General features: G+C 36.0%; 1 protein-coding gene across 3 annotated transcripts; it reads left to right on the top strand.

Annotated features, from left to right (window-relative positions):
- The first annotated feature begins 4,475 nt into the window (after positions 1-4,475).
- LOC118348393 (protein-tyrosine sulfotransferase-like) lies at positions 4,476-15,709 on the top strand. 3 transcript variants are annotated; one of them, XM_035689937.1, is made up of 14 exons: positions 4,579-4,936; positions 5,395-5,465; positions 5,875-6,052; positions 6,155-6,226; positions 7,369-7,657; positions 11,025-11,165; positions 11,469-11,573; positions 11,663-11,686; positions 11,769-11,829; positions 13,042-13,091; positions 13,180-13,248; positions 13,328-13,447; positions 14,491-14,625; positions 15,440-15,709. In XM_035689937.1, exons 2-14 carry the CDS (start codon positions 5,408-5,410, stop codon positions 15,581-15,583), a joined length of 1,446 nt encoding a protein of 481 aa, XP_035545830.1. In that variant the 5' UTR covers positions 4,579-4,936; positions 5,395-5,407; the 3' UTR covers positions 15,584-15,709. The 3 variants fall into 3 exon arrangements, with proteins under 3 accessions (XP_035545829.1, XP_035545830.1, XP_035545828.1); XM_035689936.1 differs by having other exon boundaries at positions 4,476-4,936; positions 11,682-11,829; XM_035689935.1 differs by lacking the exon at positions 4,579-4,936 and having other exon boundaries at positions 4,949-5,465; positions 11,682-11,829.
- Positions 15,710-17,508: the final 1,799 nt, after the last annotated feature.

The raw sequence follows: 17,508 nt of genomic DNA, 5'->3' as shown, positions 1-17,508 counted from the left end.
AACACAGAGTGCCTTCATCTTAGGCAAACTCATCTTTGATAATACATCATGGCATATGAGGCTTTACACACCATGTAGACCATAATGCAAGGTAGGAAAGAAGGCTTTATGGCTTTAAAACTGGACATGAGTAAGACATATGATCGAGTGGAGTGGGGATTTTTGGAAGCTGTCATGCAGCAGATGGGTTTTGACAGAAGGTGGATCTCACTTATCATGTAGTGTGTATCTACAGTTAGCTATGCCATCCTCATAAATGGGACCCCTCAGAGAAGGTTCCAGCCCTCTAGAGGAATCAGACAAGGAGATCTCCTCTCCCACCTCTCTATTCTTAGTGCAAAAGTTCTTAGTTCTATTCTGAACAATGTTGAATCTCTTGGCCATATATTAGGAATTCCAATGGCTCGAGGCTCCTCTAGCATTAACCATTTATTTTTTGCAGATCACAACCTCCTTTTTCTGCAAAACTAACTCTCTAGAATGGAGCAGGCTCTACAAGCTCCTTGACATTTATGAACAGGCCTCAGGTATGAGACTGAATAGGGATAAAACCTCTATTTTCTTCAGCAACAACACTAGACTAGAAGTGAAAGACATAATCTTGGCTGCTATAGGCGTGAAGGCTTCAAAGTCGTATGAGAACTACTTGGGGTTACCCTCTTATGTGGGCAAACATAAGTCAAAGGCTTTTAATTCCATTCTGGATAAGATTAGGGGCAAGGTGAGCAACTGGAAAATGAAATTCCTATCACAAATAGGAAAAGAAATCCTATTCAAGTCTGTCATCCAAGCAATTCCCATTTATAGAATAGGATTATTTAAAGTTCCAAAGGCATTAGTGAAGGAGATCAACAAGGTAATGCAGAAATTCTGGTGGAGACTTAGATATGACAGATCAAAGATTCATTGGCTTAAGTGGCAGCTACTGGGGAAAGCTAAGAATGCAGGTGGGCTGGGCTTTAGGGATTTTGAAAACTTCAACCTAGCTTTACTAGCTAATTAGGGATGGAGATTAATTTAGCTCCCACAGTCCTTAGCAGCAAGGGTTCTGAAGGCCAAATATTGCCCTCACTCTAATTACCTCAGTGCTAAAGTTGGTTATAATGGATCCTTTCTGTGGAAAAGTATCTTGGCAACAAAGCAACTACTAAAGGAAGGCTCGCTCTAGCAGATAGGCAATGGTGAAAAAATCAAGATCTGGAAACACAAATGGATTCCCAAGTCATCCTCATTCAGAATCCAAACTCCAATGAGGATATTGGAAGAATATGCTCCTGTTAGAGAACTGATTGACAATGATTCACAACATTGGAACATCCCTTTAATAAAGGAACTTTCTCTGGGTTTAACGGTGAGCTAATTAATAGACTGCCTTTTAGTCTAATCAAGAATTCAGATAAGTTGGCATGGAGATGCACTACTGATGGCAATGTTCAGTTAGAAGCACCTATCACCTTCAAGTGGAACTTATGGAAAGCACTAAGGGCCAACCCTCGAGCAATACTACCCCAGATGACTTCTAGTCCAAAGTATGGAAGCTTAAGGTCCCCAATGCTTTTAAAGTATTCCTCTAGAGAGCTAGTCATGAGGCTCTTCCCACCAAACTAAACTTATTTAAACAAAAAGTAGTGGAGTTTCCTAAATGCCCTATTTGTTGTGTGGAGCCAAAATCTGTTGCTCATATCCTATGGAATTGCAGCTCAAGAATACTAGAAAAATGCTCTGTTGAGGAAATATCCTTCTTGGAACTCTTAAGGAAACTTTCTTCATCCTTGCAAATTGCGGATTTATAAGAAATTGCAATTATAGCCCACCATCTGTGGAAGAGAAGGAATAACTATGTCTTTGAAGAGGCTTTTATACCTCCCCTCACTCTGGCCTCACAAGCTCACCAAGTACTTGTAGAATTCAAATCCTCTCATCAGCTGGTCAAAGGTTTGCCAAGGAATGATCTTAGCATTGCTCACCAATGGACAACCCCTCCACAGGATTCATACAAGATTAATTGGGATGCTGCCATCGACAAAATCCATTGTAAGGTTGGAATATGAGTTATAGTCAGAAACTGGGAAGGCACAATAATTGTTACACTAAGATCAGCTCGTGAGTTTGTCCAGATCCTCAGTTGGGTGAAATACTTGCTATCCTTAAAGCCACAATGTTGTATATCGATTTGAGGTTGGAAAAAGTGCAATTTGAAGGGGATGCTTTATCATTGGTCAATGCAGTTAAAAACAATCAGGAGAAGTAGACTTCAGCTGGGTTGCTGATCAGAGATGTAAAACAACTACTAGGAAAGGTGCCTCACTGGTCAATTATGCATGTTCCTAGGAGTGCAAACAATGTAATTCATGTATTAGCTAAAAATGCTATACTCCTCATTGTGGAGATCATTCAACTGGAGGTTGTTCCTCCATGTATTCTCTCTTTGTTACTTTGAAAGTAATGAAATCAGTCTTTTATCAAAAAAAAAAATTGAGTTGAGGAAAGTCCATAAGAGCACTCTCAATGGATCCTTTTTAATACATTTTTCTTTAAAATATAAAGAAATGCTGTCAAAAGTGCCCCCATTGGATCTTCTTTAAAGATACTTTTACATTCTGCTACAGGAAATCTCTAGATGTAGATAACACTGTTCATCATTGTAAATATTTTTAATTAATTTATCTTCCCTCCATGCTGAGTTTCTCATTTCTTATCTCTCTTTATTCACATTCAGACCCTTGCACACAAGAGATGCTTGTTAAAATGTCGAACTAACTAACAAACCAAGCATGGAATGATTTTGGTCGTTGATGGCTTTGGATTTTCTGATACTATCTATTTCATTTTGTAAAAACAATAATACAAATTTATATTTTGGTTTAGTTTATAAATTTGGATTAATTTAAAATAGGACATAATTATATGACATTGTATATGAGGAGATATTATAAATATCAAAATATATGAGGATATCATTGGTAGTTAGATGAAATATTTGAAATGAATAAAAAAGATTAAAAAGTATAATATTTAATTGATATGAAGAAAAAACAGATAAGCTGATATATAGTATATTGTAAAAGTCAATATGTAAAATAGAAAAGTGAGTTTTGGTGATGTATTTTAAAGGATAGGATGAAGAATCCATTGAGAGTGCTCTAAGTCATGAAAGCTATGCTCCAAATCAGTTAAAAGAAACAGCTTTGCTACATGCAACCGAGCGGCAAAACCGTTGGGGAATCGGCTGCCACATCAGCCAATATATTTAAAAAAAAAACAGATGAAACATGAGGGAAGGAGGAAAGAATTCAGAATTCAATAGTGCAATAGAAAACCCAAAAAGGCTACTCTGCGTTGTAGTCATCTTTGGGTCTCTTTGTTCATGAATCATGGTATCTGCTCGACCAGTTTGATAGAGAAGAAGGTAGATCTCGTCTGAAGCTGCCAAAGCCCCACCCACGACTTGCTTTCCTCCTTCCACGTCTGAAAAGCAATACCCCATCTTCGTCTCTCTCTCAAGCCTAAATGAGATTCTTTTTTTGTTTTTGTTTTTGTTTTTGTTTTCTCTTCTCTATTTAAAATCTTGGATAAATTATTTACTTATCCTCTAAAATATTTTTAAGTGGAATATTTTTTGTGTTTGGTTCGCAACCCACTTCAAAGAAAACATGTGTGTTGAGGATTGTGATTATGGAGGTTCATCTATTTCTGCTCTGCACTATTTATTAAGGGAGAACAAGCTGTTTTTTTTTTTTCCCTTTGGGCAATTTCGCATTAAAACCAAAATAGAGAAAAACAAAAATGGGTATTAATGAACCCAGAATAAGAGTTTTAAATACAACGAAATTAATTATTTATTTATAAAATCATTATTCATTTGGGTCTTTTCTGCGGTCATTGAGAACTTGAAAGTAACGTTTAGAGTTTTCGAATCGATGAACATTGGACATAGTTTAATAACAGGAAATAAATAAATAAATAATTATAGAACTTGTAAAAGAACATTGACTACTTTCTTTTTGGATTCTCAAATATTTCTTTTGATTCTTTGAAAAGCTTTGGAAGGTTGATTTTTTACGGTACTTGGGGAAGATGAAGGACCTTTTGTGCTTGAGGAGCATTTGTGTTTGAAAGTTAGAAATGGGAAGGATGAAGACACGGAGAAGAAATGAAGCACAGTTAAATGTTTTGAAAAAGTAAAAGGTTACCGTTTTATTTAGTGCTACATGGGACACGGTTACCCAACAATTTCCTCATCCAGTTACATTCAGCATTTTTCTAAAAGAAATGAGTTATGTCGTTAGTTAAAAAAAAAATTGATCGAAATTTAATTTGTTTTATTTAAAAAGGTAAGATTTTATTCACTAATTTTTACGCACTTCTTTAAAAAAATTAGTGAAAAGTACTATAAATAAATAAAATGTTTTTAACTAGATTTTATCTTTCAAAACGATTATATAAAAGCGTAGAATCATTTTACCGCTATTTTCTTCTTTCAAAACGTAGAATCATTTTAGCAAACGGGAAGGACTCGAAGGAGGCCGTTCTTCTGCCTTTGTATAACCTCAATTTTACCATTTTGACCTTATCAAATACGTCGAGCAGGGGTAGGGACCATCCATTAGCCCCCGGTCTGCGTGCCTACCGCAGCACACATCTTGGTCGTGACAATCTCCTCTGATGTTAATGGCGCAGGTTCTTCACCATAGTCAAAGCCAGGTCTTCCAATACCGCACTTCTAAAAACGACTGTTCCCCATAGAGAAGGGCCAGGCCGAGCAAACCCTCCTTTTGGCGGGCGAGAAAAAGCTTTGAGAAAGGAACTCAGGAACGGTCGAAAAGGCCGGGGGGATGGGGGTTCGGATGGGCTCCATTGATCGCGACGGCTGTCCATTTGAGCCCCGGCATAGTTCGGAGGATTTATGAGCACAAGATCCGGAAAACCGGTACAGGTTGGCCCATGCTAATTCTGTTCTCTCCCTTTTTTGTTTTTTGGCGATTAATGATTGTCTCGGTTCCGCGAGTCGACATGTTTGAATTTCGGTTCTGTTGTTGTCGTTTGGTTTTGTTAGGGTAACTGATTTTCCTGCATTTTGTGCACTCCTATATTAATCGATGCTCAGCTTTTCCCATTCCTGGTCCATAAGCCCAGAAATTTCTGGTCGGTGTTGTATTAAAAGTTTTTGGACTTCTTTTTGCTTATTTTGATTACTTTTTGTAATAAACTACGCGATTGTTCTTGTCTGGAAGGAAAATAATTTAACGAATAGTTGTGGAGTGTTTTTCGTCTTATCAACTCTTCACGTTATTGTTGTTTTTCTTTTATGCAAGCTTTTCATTTATAATTACATTTTAACATTTTATCCTTTGTTTTTTGTGGTCATTGTGGATTTATTTTCTTGGTTGCAAGTGGTTGGAGTAGGATGAGGTTGATGGATCATACTCTACGATTCTCACTGTTGCTGACGCTTCTGGGCTTCGGTGTGTAGCCAGAATTCGATTCCCATGTTCCTTCTCTTTTTAACCTTTTGCTTCTTATGTCATTCTCACTGGTTATTACACCTCTTATTTATCCCAAAAAGTGTTTTTTTTTTTTTTCCTTTTTTGGTTTATTTCCTTTCCTTTTTCGCATGTCAGACTTATCAAGTTGTAATTACTTTTGTAATAAATTTAGTACAAAAGTAGTGAATTTGTGGATATAGTTTGAAGATGAAACTACCCAACGAGTGAATTGTGAAATTTTCTATTTACAGGCTTTTCGCTTTTATTTTTTAATAAGCAGGAGATTACAAAAAGCTTTTTCTCCCTTTTTACTTTTTTCGAAGTTTTATTTTACACTTGGCTATCGCTGTTCTGCTGGTTTGTAACTGATTTTCCTAGCATTTCCCAGCTTCAATACTCGCAAATGCTTCTCCTATCAAGAATAATTTTGGGCATTGTGAAAGGGTGGTAAAAAAGTGGACAGTTTCTTCCCTTGATCCAGAAGTCAATGAAGACAAGCACACATTGCGAGATTTACTCTTTTTTCTCCATGTCCCCAGAACCGGAGGCAGAACATATTTCCATTGGTAATTGATTTCGCATAGTACACTCACCTAAGGCTAAAGGTTGGCCTCTAGCTTTTTGACAGAATATTAATTTCTGCTTTTGGATATATTTTATATCTGCAGCTTCTTGAGAAGACTGTACTCTAAATCTCTGGAATGCCCCCGTTCTTATGATAAGCTGCGGTTTGATCCGAGGTACCCACCTTTCTTTTTTCTTCTTTTAATTCCTATAAACGCTGGACATTTGTTGCTTATCAAGCTGCTCTTAATCTTAATATTTAGTCTTTTTTCAATCCAGTTGTGCAACTATAATGGCAGACAATTTCTGTTAGTTTTATTTGATAATGTAAGCTATAATAGTTATATGGACTTGATTGACGAGCTAGGGTGGATAAGTATACAGGCTACAATTATTTTTGGAATTAGAGTGTTAATTGTGGAGGATGGTTCTTCCTTTTTATCTATAAAAAAAATTAAAAAAATTGTGGAGGATGGTTCTTTCTATTTACTAAACCTTGTAGAAAGGTGGTGGGGACTCTGTGCAGGGAAAAGGTGATCGCTTTGTGACTTTAGTCCAACAATTAACTATTTTCTCTAATGTGTATTTTTTGTCAAGCCACATTGAAGAAGAGTATTAATAGGCAAGGAGTCTTTAGACATTAAAAAATATTTTATTACCATACCAAATTTCAATCACTAAACTAGCATGCTTAGGCATTGCTCTTGTATATGTCCCATATACTTGGGCTCTTGTGTACTCTTTTGATCAATACAAATTTGTTTACCAATAATAAAAAAAAAAAACTATACCAAATTTCAATAAGATTATTTGGACAGGACTTTTTCATTCTTTTAGCTACTTGATGGATCATTATGTGGACAGGATTTCTAGTTAGGTGATATCTCACGTATACTTCCTGTGTATTGGACAACACCCTTTCATACTAAAATTTACATTACTTTTAAAAAAAATACATTGCTCAAGTGCTTTCACCAGGTCAAAATGTAGTCAACTAATGTTCTTGCTAAATATTGGGGAATGAAAACATAGAAGCTTGACATAAGCTGCTCAAACAGCTATAACATAAAGAGCTTTGCTACTCATCATCTCCACACACCACACTTATTTATTTTTTGTTTTATTCTTCCTCAACTAATTGAGTTTTTCTACTCTTCATTCATACACCACACATTTGGTAAGAGAAAAGAATTAAAAATTAAAAAATTATGTGTAGTGTGTGGTGTGAGGATTATGAGGAGTTTTTCTAAACTATAGTCTTGTTTTATACCACTAACTATTTTGCTTAGAAATTGGTATTACTTTGTATCTTGTGCAGCAAGACAAAGTGCAGGTTGTTGGTTACTCATGATGACTATAGTATGATGTCCAAACTTCCCAGTCATAGAACTTCTGTGATGACGATACTTAGGCATCCAGTTGAACGTGTTTTCAGTACGTATGAATTTTCAATTGAGGTGGGAGCTAGATTTTTGGTGCATCCAAACTTAACATCTGCTACACAAATGGCTGGGCGCTTGCGTTCTAAGATGAGAGGAGTTAGTACACTGGATATATGGCCATGGAAGTATTTGGTTCCATGGATGAGAGAAGACCTCTTTGCTAGGGTGAGTTTTTATATATATATATATATATATATTATTTCTTTTTCCCCTTTTTTTTTTATAAGAATATATATATATATATAAAATTTCTTATTTCCTATTATAACTACTGCAGGGCATCTCTCTTAATTTCGTATTACTCTTTACTTTTACCTTCTTTATTTCGATTTAGTACTTCCCTTTACTCCCTACTTATAAAAAGAAACCTTCCATTCAATATCTAAAGTTTTTAATTGATTAGAGTAAGATGACTAAACGTGATTAAATCTTATGGATTTTTATCTAGTAGTTTTCATAAAAGTCTTTTTTATATAGGTAATCCAAAATTTGTATTGAATAACGCAAAATCTTAGTCCTAGTACACAGAATAAAGAGAAACACCTAATTAGATATTCAAAACAATACAAGGAAATCATGAAGACTCCAACCCATTAAAAGTTATAGCAGGTGTCCAAAGAAATAAAGTATTGAAGAAGGTTTTAAGTTCATCCATTGCTGCTTGAGGTCGTCAAAACTTTTATCAATTATTTCCTTTCCAATACACCACACTAAGCAGATAGGAGCCATCTTCCACACTGCTGCAATTTGGAGACTTCATATTGCCATCTCTATATGGCAAAGAGGTCTACTATCCTTCTAGGCATTTACCCAAGACAACACAACACTACCAAAGAAGTTGTTCCATAGGGCTTTGGCAACCTCAAAATGGAGTAAAAGTTGGTCAGATTCCCCCCACTCTCTATTCCCATGCAGCACCAACTATCTTAATCTTCATAAAAATATTGTACTTTATCTTCCTTTTAGACGTCTGCTTAACATTAGTCATTAACAGACCCTGGGGCTAAATTTCCATTGCATTTGAGCATTTTGCTACTATTATACAGTCTTTACTTCTAGATATTTTGGGCTAGCTGTGAGTGGTAGGTGGTCTGATCAATGGCTTTTTTAGAGAGAAGTATACAGTCTGCATTAATTCTTGGTGTCATAGAACTCATTTCCGATTAAGGCTTTTTCTTTTGTTCATTTACTTTGTAACAGTATTGGGAACAGATTTTGTTGCCTCCAAAGAAAATGCCAGCTCTTTTTTTTTTATGGAAAAAGCATTTGTCAACTTACTTGTGGACATAATGATTTATGCTGTGTTTGGGTAGTGGACTGATCCTAATATTCAATATTTTTTCATTATTTTTTCACCACTTTTTCACTGCTATTCACAGATAATCTGAGATCACCTCACTACCCAAACGTAGTCTTAGAGCATGTGAGTTTCGGTTGTAAGTACTAGGTTTTGACGACAAGCTTTTCCAATGAGGAATTTAAGGTGTTAGAGTGCTGTTTATCAGTGGTGTATCTATTGGCCTTTTATGAGTATATAACTAGATAAGTTCAAGAAAATGTCTGGCAATGTGAGTATGAATTGTTGAGCCCCCAATGATGCATGTATCATGGACATTTAAGTTAAATGTAAGCCATTTTTCAAAATCTAGAGGATCAAATTTGCAAAAAGTGCTCTCAAAGTAAGACTATGTCTATGGCTCCACCATTCAAAGCCAAGACTATTTGGGATGAGGTGTTAGAGAAGATAGAGTGAAGGCTGGTTGGAAAATGTTGTATTTGTCTAAAGGGGGTTGGATTTCCTTAATAAAGAGTACCCTCTCAAACCTTCCCACATATTTCTTATCATTATTTCCTCTCCCAGCTAGTGTCTCCTTACGAATTGAGAAGCTCCAACGAGATTTTCTATGGAGTGGACTTGGAGACGAGTTTAAGCTTGACTTGGTTGGGACAAGGTGTGCTCTCCAATGAGGGGTGGCGGGCTGGGGGGTTTGCAATTTGAGGGTCTTCAATAAGGCTCCCCTTGGGAAATGGTTTTGGAGATATGATTATGAGAGGGAAGCATTGTGGAAGGTGGTGATTGATACTAAGTACAGGAGTATAAGGAGGGGTTGGTGCTCTAATGAAGTTAGGGGGGCATGTGGAGTGGGGTTATGTAAGCATATCAGGAAAGGTTGGCAGTCTTTCTCTAGCCACACTAGGTTGTGTTTGGGGGATGGTAATTGAATCAGTTTTTGGCATGATGTTGGGTTGGAGATATGGCTCTTAAGGATGCCTATCCCTCTATTTTCAGAATTGCACGGGAACAAGATGCTTTGGTGGTGGACTTGAGGGAAATTACTAATGGCTCACAACAGTGGAATGCCAGGTTCATTAGGGAGGCACATGATTGGGAGGCGGGTGTCTTTGTTGAGTTCTTTTAACTTTTTCTACACCATTGGACCTGTTGATACAGTGGTAGATAAGTTGGTTTGGTCACCTTCCAGGAAAGGAAGATTTTCTATACACTCCTTCTATGAGGTTCTCACTACTCAAGCTAGTAATCACTTTCCTTGGAAGAGCATTTGGAGGAGTAAAGCACCTCTTAAGGCTGGTTTTTTTGTTTGGACTGCATCCTTAGGGAAGATTCTGACCATTGACAATCTAAGGAAACGTGGGCTTATCCTTGTTGACGGGCACTATATGTGCAGAAATAGCGGCGAAACCGTGGAACATTTACATTTACATCTACATTGTGAGTCTACAAAGGCTTCATGGAATTACTTTTGCAGCAAAGTGGGGTTAACATGGGTTATGCCAGGGAGGGTGGTTGATCTACTAGCTAGTTGGAGAGGGATCACGGGGATATCACAGATTGTAGCTGTGTGGAAGATGGGTCCCATTTGTCTAATATGGTGCATTTGGAGTGAAAGGAATGACCAAAATTTTGAGGATCGAGAGCGCTCGTTGGAAGAGTTTAAGAGTTTTTTTTGAAAGACTTTATTTATGCGGGCCATTGTTATAGACTTTAATAGTCTCAACTTTCATGATTTCCTTGTAACCATTTTTAGTTCCTAATTAGGCCCACATGTATACTTCCTGTTTACTTGGGCTATGCCTATTTCTATATCAATAAAATATCTTCTTACTTATATAAAAAAAAATGTCTATTGCTCCAAGTTATGTGAATAGGATATTGCAAAACGACCCTTGGTGAATCCTTGACTCCTTGCTCATGTATTAATATTAATGGAAAAGTAAAATTGTTAAGGAAAAACTTTGTTGAGTTTCCCTTATACACTGATGTTCATTTTGATGTTACTCGCCCATGTTAACTCTCCCCCCACCCACCTGGGGGTGCAGCCCTGCAGTGAGCCTCTTTTGTGTAATCCATTGATCAAACATACAGACATTGTCTGCTGTAGTTCAATATGATCAGAAGCGTGTTGTTACTTGGACTGTTGCATGGTGTCAATTAATTATTGTTCTTGCAATACTTGAATCGCTGCAGTATTTCTTCTTGTTTAGTATTGTGCATTTTTATTATTTGGGATAGAGAGATGCTAGAAGACGAAGGGGTTCAGATGACATGCAGAGCAATGGTTCATATGACATGGAGGAGATTGTTATGCCATTACATGAATACATCAACAGCCCTATGGCACTTGATATTGTTCACAATGGGGCCACATTCCAGGTATTTAAGCCTATTGTCTTATTAGCAACATTGATTTCTTTTTTAGTGACCAGAAGAATAAAATCCATTCTGGGATATTTTTTTCATAATATATGTAAGAAAATGAGGTTTCTGAATATGAAAGGGAAGTAGTGTGTTTTTTTTACTTCTGTGCACGCATCGGGCCAAGCATCTCTGTATCTGTGTGGTAGTGTCATACAGATTTGAGCGAAAAACAAATCATCGGAAGCGCTAAATTTGGGCTGCCTGGTTCCCCTGTGGCTCTAATTCATCAGGTATATGATATTTATGTTTAATTAACAGGTTGCAGGATTGACAAATAACTCATATCTAGAGGAATCACATGAGGTGCGGCATTGTGTACAGAAGTATGAGATTCTTGGTGAATATGTGCTTCAAGTTGCAAAGGTTAGGCATATCCTAAGTTGTCAATAATATCAAGTCCTAATATTGTTTCTCTGATATTGATTTTTCCTTATGGTTGCATATCATGGTAGATACTTGTAAATCTTGCAGAAGAGGTTAGATGATATGTTATATGTTGGGCTTACTGAGGAACACAAAGAATCTGCGACAATGTTTGCCAATGTGGTTGGTGCGCAGGTGATTTCCCAGTGGGGAGCATCGAACATGAGTATGGAAAATGTAGCTAACAACAAATCAGGTAAGTCTGTGGCAAAATAAACTTATGTTTTTTTCTTGTAGTAGCAAATTCAAACAGTCAAATAGCAGTTTCACAGTTTGTTTACTGGTGGAGTAAATACATTCGCAAACTCGTTTCTCTCTCAAGATATTATTTTGAAATCCATAGTTTTTGTCACAAGAACCTCTCCATCCTGTTGCTGCTTCCCAAGAAGGCTGATTGTGTGCACCAAATGATCCGTTCTTCTGTCTATATCTGCTTTTAATGCCAGCGTTATTCTTGAGTTTAGTTTTCATCTCTTCTGTGATAAAAAATATATTCATTCAATGTTTGCTAACCAGTAGAACTCTTGGAGCTCATTTTCTAGTGGAATGTTTAACTCTGGAGTCGTTTTTGGATCTTGCTGAGGATTTCGCTCATGGGGATTGCTAGAGAGTCCCACGTTGATTGGCTTTGGACCATGATTTGAATTTTTAGTAAAAAGTTGGATCTCTCTATCTAAAAGTTGAAATGGATGGTCCAGGTGCTCTAACATGGTATAGATAACAATTTCTGTATGTTATTGGACTCGACATGGTAAAACCATTGCATCTGTATTCCTGAATTTGTAGTCTGAAGTTTGTTTGTTTATGGAATTCTGGATTGGTATTAATAAATGCTTTTAGTCTTCTTTGGTTCAAATGTAAAAATTTCTATGGGGTTCCAACACTTCCAGATTAGCACAATGCGATAGATTCAGTCTTAACTTTGAAGAGTATAATTATGGTAGTTCTTGTGTCTACATGATAAATCACATTCATTTTGAACCTCTAGCGGGCTTTTACACCAATCAGGTGAGCATCAGTCCTAATTTGAAAAGCCTGCTGAATTCAAAAGAAAATTGGAGAATAAAAAGCTGGCACCATTAGTGTTATTCTTTTAAAAACATCTAGTTCAACCTTGAACCCATTGAGAATTGCATTACATGGCAGTGCGCAGTCTATTTAAGAACTTCAATAATTTTTTTTTATAAGCACAAGAAAGATGTGGCTGTTATTGATTTCTTTTTCTTATAAGAAACTCAAAAACGTGGCTGTTATCTGTGTTATAGTTAAGTTTGAATAAATGTCCGAATTTAATATATTGTGTTTTGGTAAACTTTGGATGGCATACATCTCCTTTGTAATCTTATTAGATATGTAGATTTAGATGATTATGTGTGGCACTAGTCAGGTTTATCTTCTTGTGCTGCAGAACAGAGCTCTTCGTTCTCAAATTCTGAGCTTGAAAATGATGACCATCAGGTTAGCAACTTGCTTTTTAGTTAATAAAATGTTTGTTGCTTAGATTTCAAGTATAATACGTTCCTTACTACATTTTACTTGCATACAGAATAGCAGCTTTGACCACAATTCAGGTCAGGTGACTTCAACTGAAAATGATGAAGCAACGAAACAAAATGTAAGTGACTTTGCATCCTGTGCACAAATCAAGATGTAATTCATTTACTCATGTACTTAGATTTTCCCCACCATCTTAGATGACAGTGGACAGACTCATGGAAGCTTATGAAGTCTGCATCTCCAGTTTAAGAAAGGAGCAAGCACACCGACGCACTGCTTCTCTGAAGAGAATTTCCCCTGCAAACTTTTCAAAAGAGGTATATATGTCTATTTGTTGACTCAGCAGTGCTTGATGTACTGCTGCATTTAGCATCAACTGTGATACCCCCCATATGATGTGTAAGAGTAGGTGGTGTATGAGATCCCAAATTGCTTGGGAAGGAGAAGTTTTTGCTCTTTATAATGTTCCAATGGGGCTCTAATTGTATCATTGACTAATCCTTTTGTAGTATAGGTCATGTGGTTTGAGCCTTCTATTGGGGCGTTACAAATGGTATCAAAGTCTATCCCAACCAGAGATATAGGACTTAAGCCGTGCCACCTACGAAGGATGGGCCCGACGAGGATGTTGGGATTTTAAGTGGGGGAGATGTGATATATCATATGATGTGTAAGAGTATATGGTGTATGAGATCTCACATTGTTTAGGAATGAGAAGTTTTTGCTCTTTATAATGTTTCAATGGAGTTCCAATTGTATAATTGACTAGTCCTTTTAGAGTATATGTCATGTGGTATGGGCCTTCCACTAGGGCTTTACATCAAAGTATGTTTTTTTTTTTTTTCCTTTTTCCCCATGTGCTGCCATGCTAGATTACTTTCTGTTTCCAAACAATTAGAAGGAATTTTTCTTAACAATTAGAAGGAATATTTCTTTTCTTGTAAGCCAACAACTAATTGTAAATTTGTGGTCTTTACTTGGACAAGTTGTTAAATTTTGAACTATGAATCTTTCTTTCTGTCATTTGGGTTCATTCTTCCATTTTTGGATTTGATTGCTTTAAATATACATACACACAATACAGTTAGATATACCCATACTATTGTACTTATTTTCTATTGCATGTCTTGACCGATTTAAAACACGCACACATGCATTTCTCAACTTCTGATCAAAGTTCTAATACGTAATCTCCTGGCCTCAAGGGTACCACCACCTGCATCATCCCTACCTTCTGATAGACTAATTTACTTTCTTTCTTTTTTCAGTACATCTGGGAGTTTCTGTTACTAACAATCGCTAGGTTTTAAATTTTTCTGTCCTTTTCTATTGCTAACTTTTTTATCTTCAAATTTTACAGGGACGTCTTCAGGTTCCTGGAGTGATTCTCGAGCAGATAAGATCACTTAACAGACTTGATTTGGAGCTCTACAAGTATGCTCAAGACATTTTTGAGAAGCGGCACAAACATACAATGGAGAAGCTTTTTGCCATAGTAAGCCTCTGTCCAGGAATTCACTTATGACCTTTGATGTTCTGGTTGGTAGGGTATTATTCCATATTACAGCATCTGTATCTCTTTTTGGCAATAATTTTGAGTCTCTAATATAAGTGGAACTGCATTTTTTTCCCTTTGGATACGCTTTGAACTGTCAAATTACACGCATTATCAATTTGATTCTGCTAAATTCATCGTGGAAACTGAAATGGTAATTTTGAGGTGAAAAAGTTTATTGCATGTTATATTGCAAGTCTTCTTGGCATCCATGTTTGGAAGTGTTCTGCTGCCCTCGATGAAGTTGCCCAATAATTGGTAAATAGTTCCATTGTCAAGCTTATTGCCATCAGCTGAGTTGGGTTCTGAGACTAATCTGTTTCTTGGCTGAGTTAATAATACTCTTCTATACTGAGAAGGAACAGCGATCATAGTAGCTCGGACCATTTTATAGATTTTTATAATATTCTAGAATCCAAACCACACATATGTGCATGCCTTCATCTCTATATATCTGTTTTCTCTTAATTATCATCTTGAGGTAGTATTCTTAGAAAAAAAAAAGAAAAAAAAAGAAGGTAGTAATACACAATTGTTATTATGTTGATGTTAAATAATAATTAACTGTATTATCCTCTCAGAGAAATTGTTGTTTGGTTGATTGGTATGCTCTGTTTACGTATCGTTGCTTTTTGTATTGTTAGCTGCAGATACTGGATCAGATTACCTGATGTCTCTGGTAATGTTAAGATGAGTTCATGGTGAAGAGGAATTTTTATTTTGTAGATTGATTTAGTTATATTGTAACTTGCAGGAGAGGTGGGGGAGCATGTTTAACAACTCAAATGGAGCTGTGTTCTGGAAAGTATATCCGTTGGCCTCGACCCTCATCTTACTCTTTCTATTTCTCTTTCTTTTTGTAAATGCAAGAAGAAGAACATCAAAAGTTAAGTCATAAAGTCTTATTTAATCACAAATTTTAGGGTCATAGGCATTGTTCGTGCCTCGTATATTAATAGATGATCGACCATGGACCAATATTTTTGGTAAGGAGGAAGATTTATGCTATATATTTTCCTTTGGCAGAGAGGGACACCCCGCCCTACTTCCGCCCCGTTTGGTATCATAGCCAAACTTAGCTTCTGGTAGGTTTCATATATTTGTTCATCTTATCTATTGCATTTTCCCACATCCTTCATACTTCTTCATCTTATTCAATTCCTATTTATGTTGGCGTCACCCCGGTTGTAAAGAATCCCAAGGACTGTGTTTGTAAGACCCGTTTTGCTAGGAAAAGCGTTTAGGGCATGCGTGGGTAGATGGTTGACCTCAGGGTATGTGTTACGAAATGCAACAGGGATATAGTGACGATAGGATTAGTGAGTGTTAAATTTAGTTTTGGTTGATTTCATGATAAATAAAATGTTTAGATCTAATTTGTCTATTAGTTCTAGATCTAGTATGCCACCTGATATCATTAATGAGGGCTTTTCTATTGAAGAAACTGATAATGTTGATTTTAATAAATGGAGTATTTCAAAGATTGATACTAAATCTATTTACAAAACCAGTTGGGTTCAGTCTGCTTTTAAGATTGAATTCAATGTTAAAACTGTTGAACAAACCTATGCTATTTTTAAAATCCATGAGAAATGTTGCATGTTTAACAAATTATCGATTCAAAGTTTTATGGGAAAATGTTATAAATTTATGCATATTGGTTCTGTTCAAGTTGCTGTTAAACCTCTCACAATGAAATGTATCAATACTTCAGTACTTCTTTGTTTGCGTGATGCTAGGTTCAAGGAATTTGAAACCGGCATTCTTGGTATGATTCTATCTTCTCTGTATGGTGGTTCTGTCCACTTTGATTATTTCCTTGATTTAACTCTTGCTTTGGATGATGCTAACATTCTTAAAGCTTTGACGTTAAATATTTGACATCTGGGTATGATATTAAAGAAGGTATCAAACATCTTGCCATAGTTTAACTTAAAAACTTCAGGAAATAAAATTTTGTTAATTCAAAGTTCTACTCCTAATGTGAATATTCAAGCTCCAAAAATGATTTAGTGGAAAGATATTACTCTCCCTGATGAATGGACTTTGGAACATGAAGTTTCTCTTGCCAATATTATTTTTGATGAACTTAACCTTGATTATATTCAACAATATTTGAATAGTATTATTAAAATTAGTTTTGATCAACTTTTAGTTAACAACGAAAGGAGAAATTATTTTGCTGGAACCAGAATTTCCTTTGATGGATCTATTGCTGATAATCCGGAAAGAAGAAACCAAAATCTCATAAATTTTCAGTAAGATTTAGTAAAAATTGTTAAACTCGATTTAAAACTGAAATTCGTCTCTATTGCCTCTTAGGTTACTCCTGCTTGTTACACTACCAAGGATACTGACGTATCTAAAAGTAAAGTCATGAAGGAAAAAGCTAATAAAGAAGAAGAGGACGATTCATCTTTATCTCTAATAGTTTCAGATATGGTTGTTCTTATTCATCACTAATAACTTATTGTGATTAATAGAGCTTTCGAAATTGATTTAATTGCTTTATATTAATGAATATAATTTTGCAAAAAATAGTGATAAGAGAGAGTCTTACGTGTTAAAAGAAAACTGAAAGAAAAAATGAATGCCCCTACATAAGCATATATTTTTATGAAAATTCCTTGAAAATTATTACGTTTCTAAACTTAGTTTAAATGTTAAAACTAATTTTGTGGAAGAAGGGAAGACTGTGGTTAAATCTAGTCATCTTCCTTTAAAGATAATTGTTATTTCTCATAAAGGAGCAGAAATAAATGTTTCTTCCTTTAAAGTTCCCAATGCTAACGCTACTACTTTCACTGAAACAAAAAAATTATT

This window comes from Juglans regia, chromosome 5 (genome assembly GCF_001411555.2).
Source record: "Juglans regia cultivar Chandler chromosome 5, Walnut 2.0, whole genome shotgun sequence".
Classification (NCBI taxonomy): domain Eukaryota; kingdom Viridiplantae; phylum Streptophyta; class Magnoliopsida; order Fagales; family Juglandaceae; genus Juglans; species Juglans regia.
Note: the sequence above shows the minus strand (reverse complement) of the source record. Positions and strands in the feature narration are given on the sequence as shown.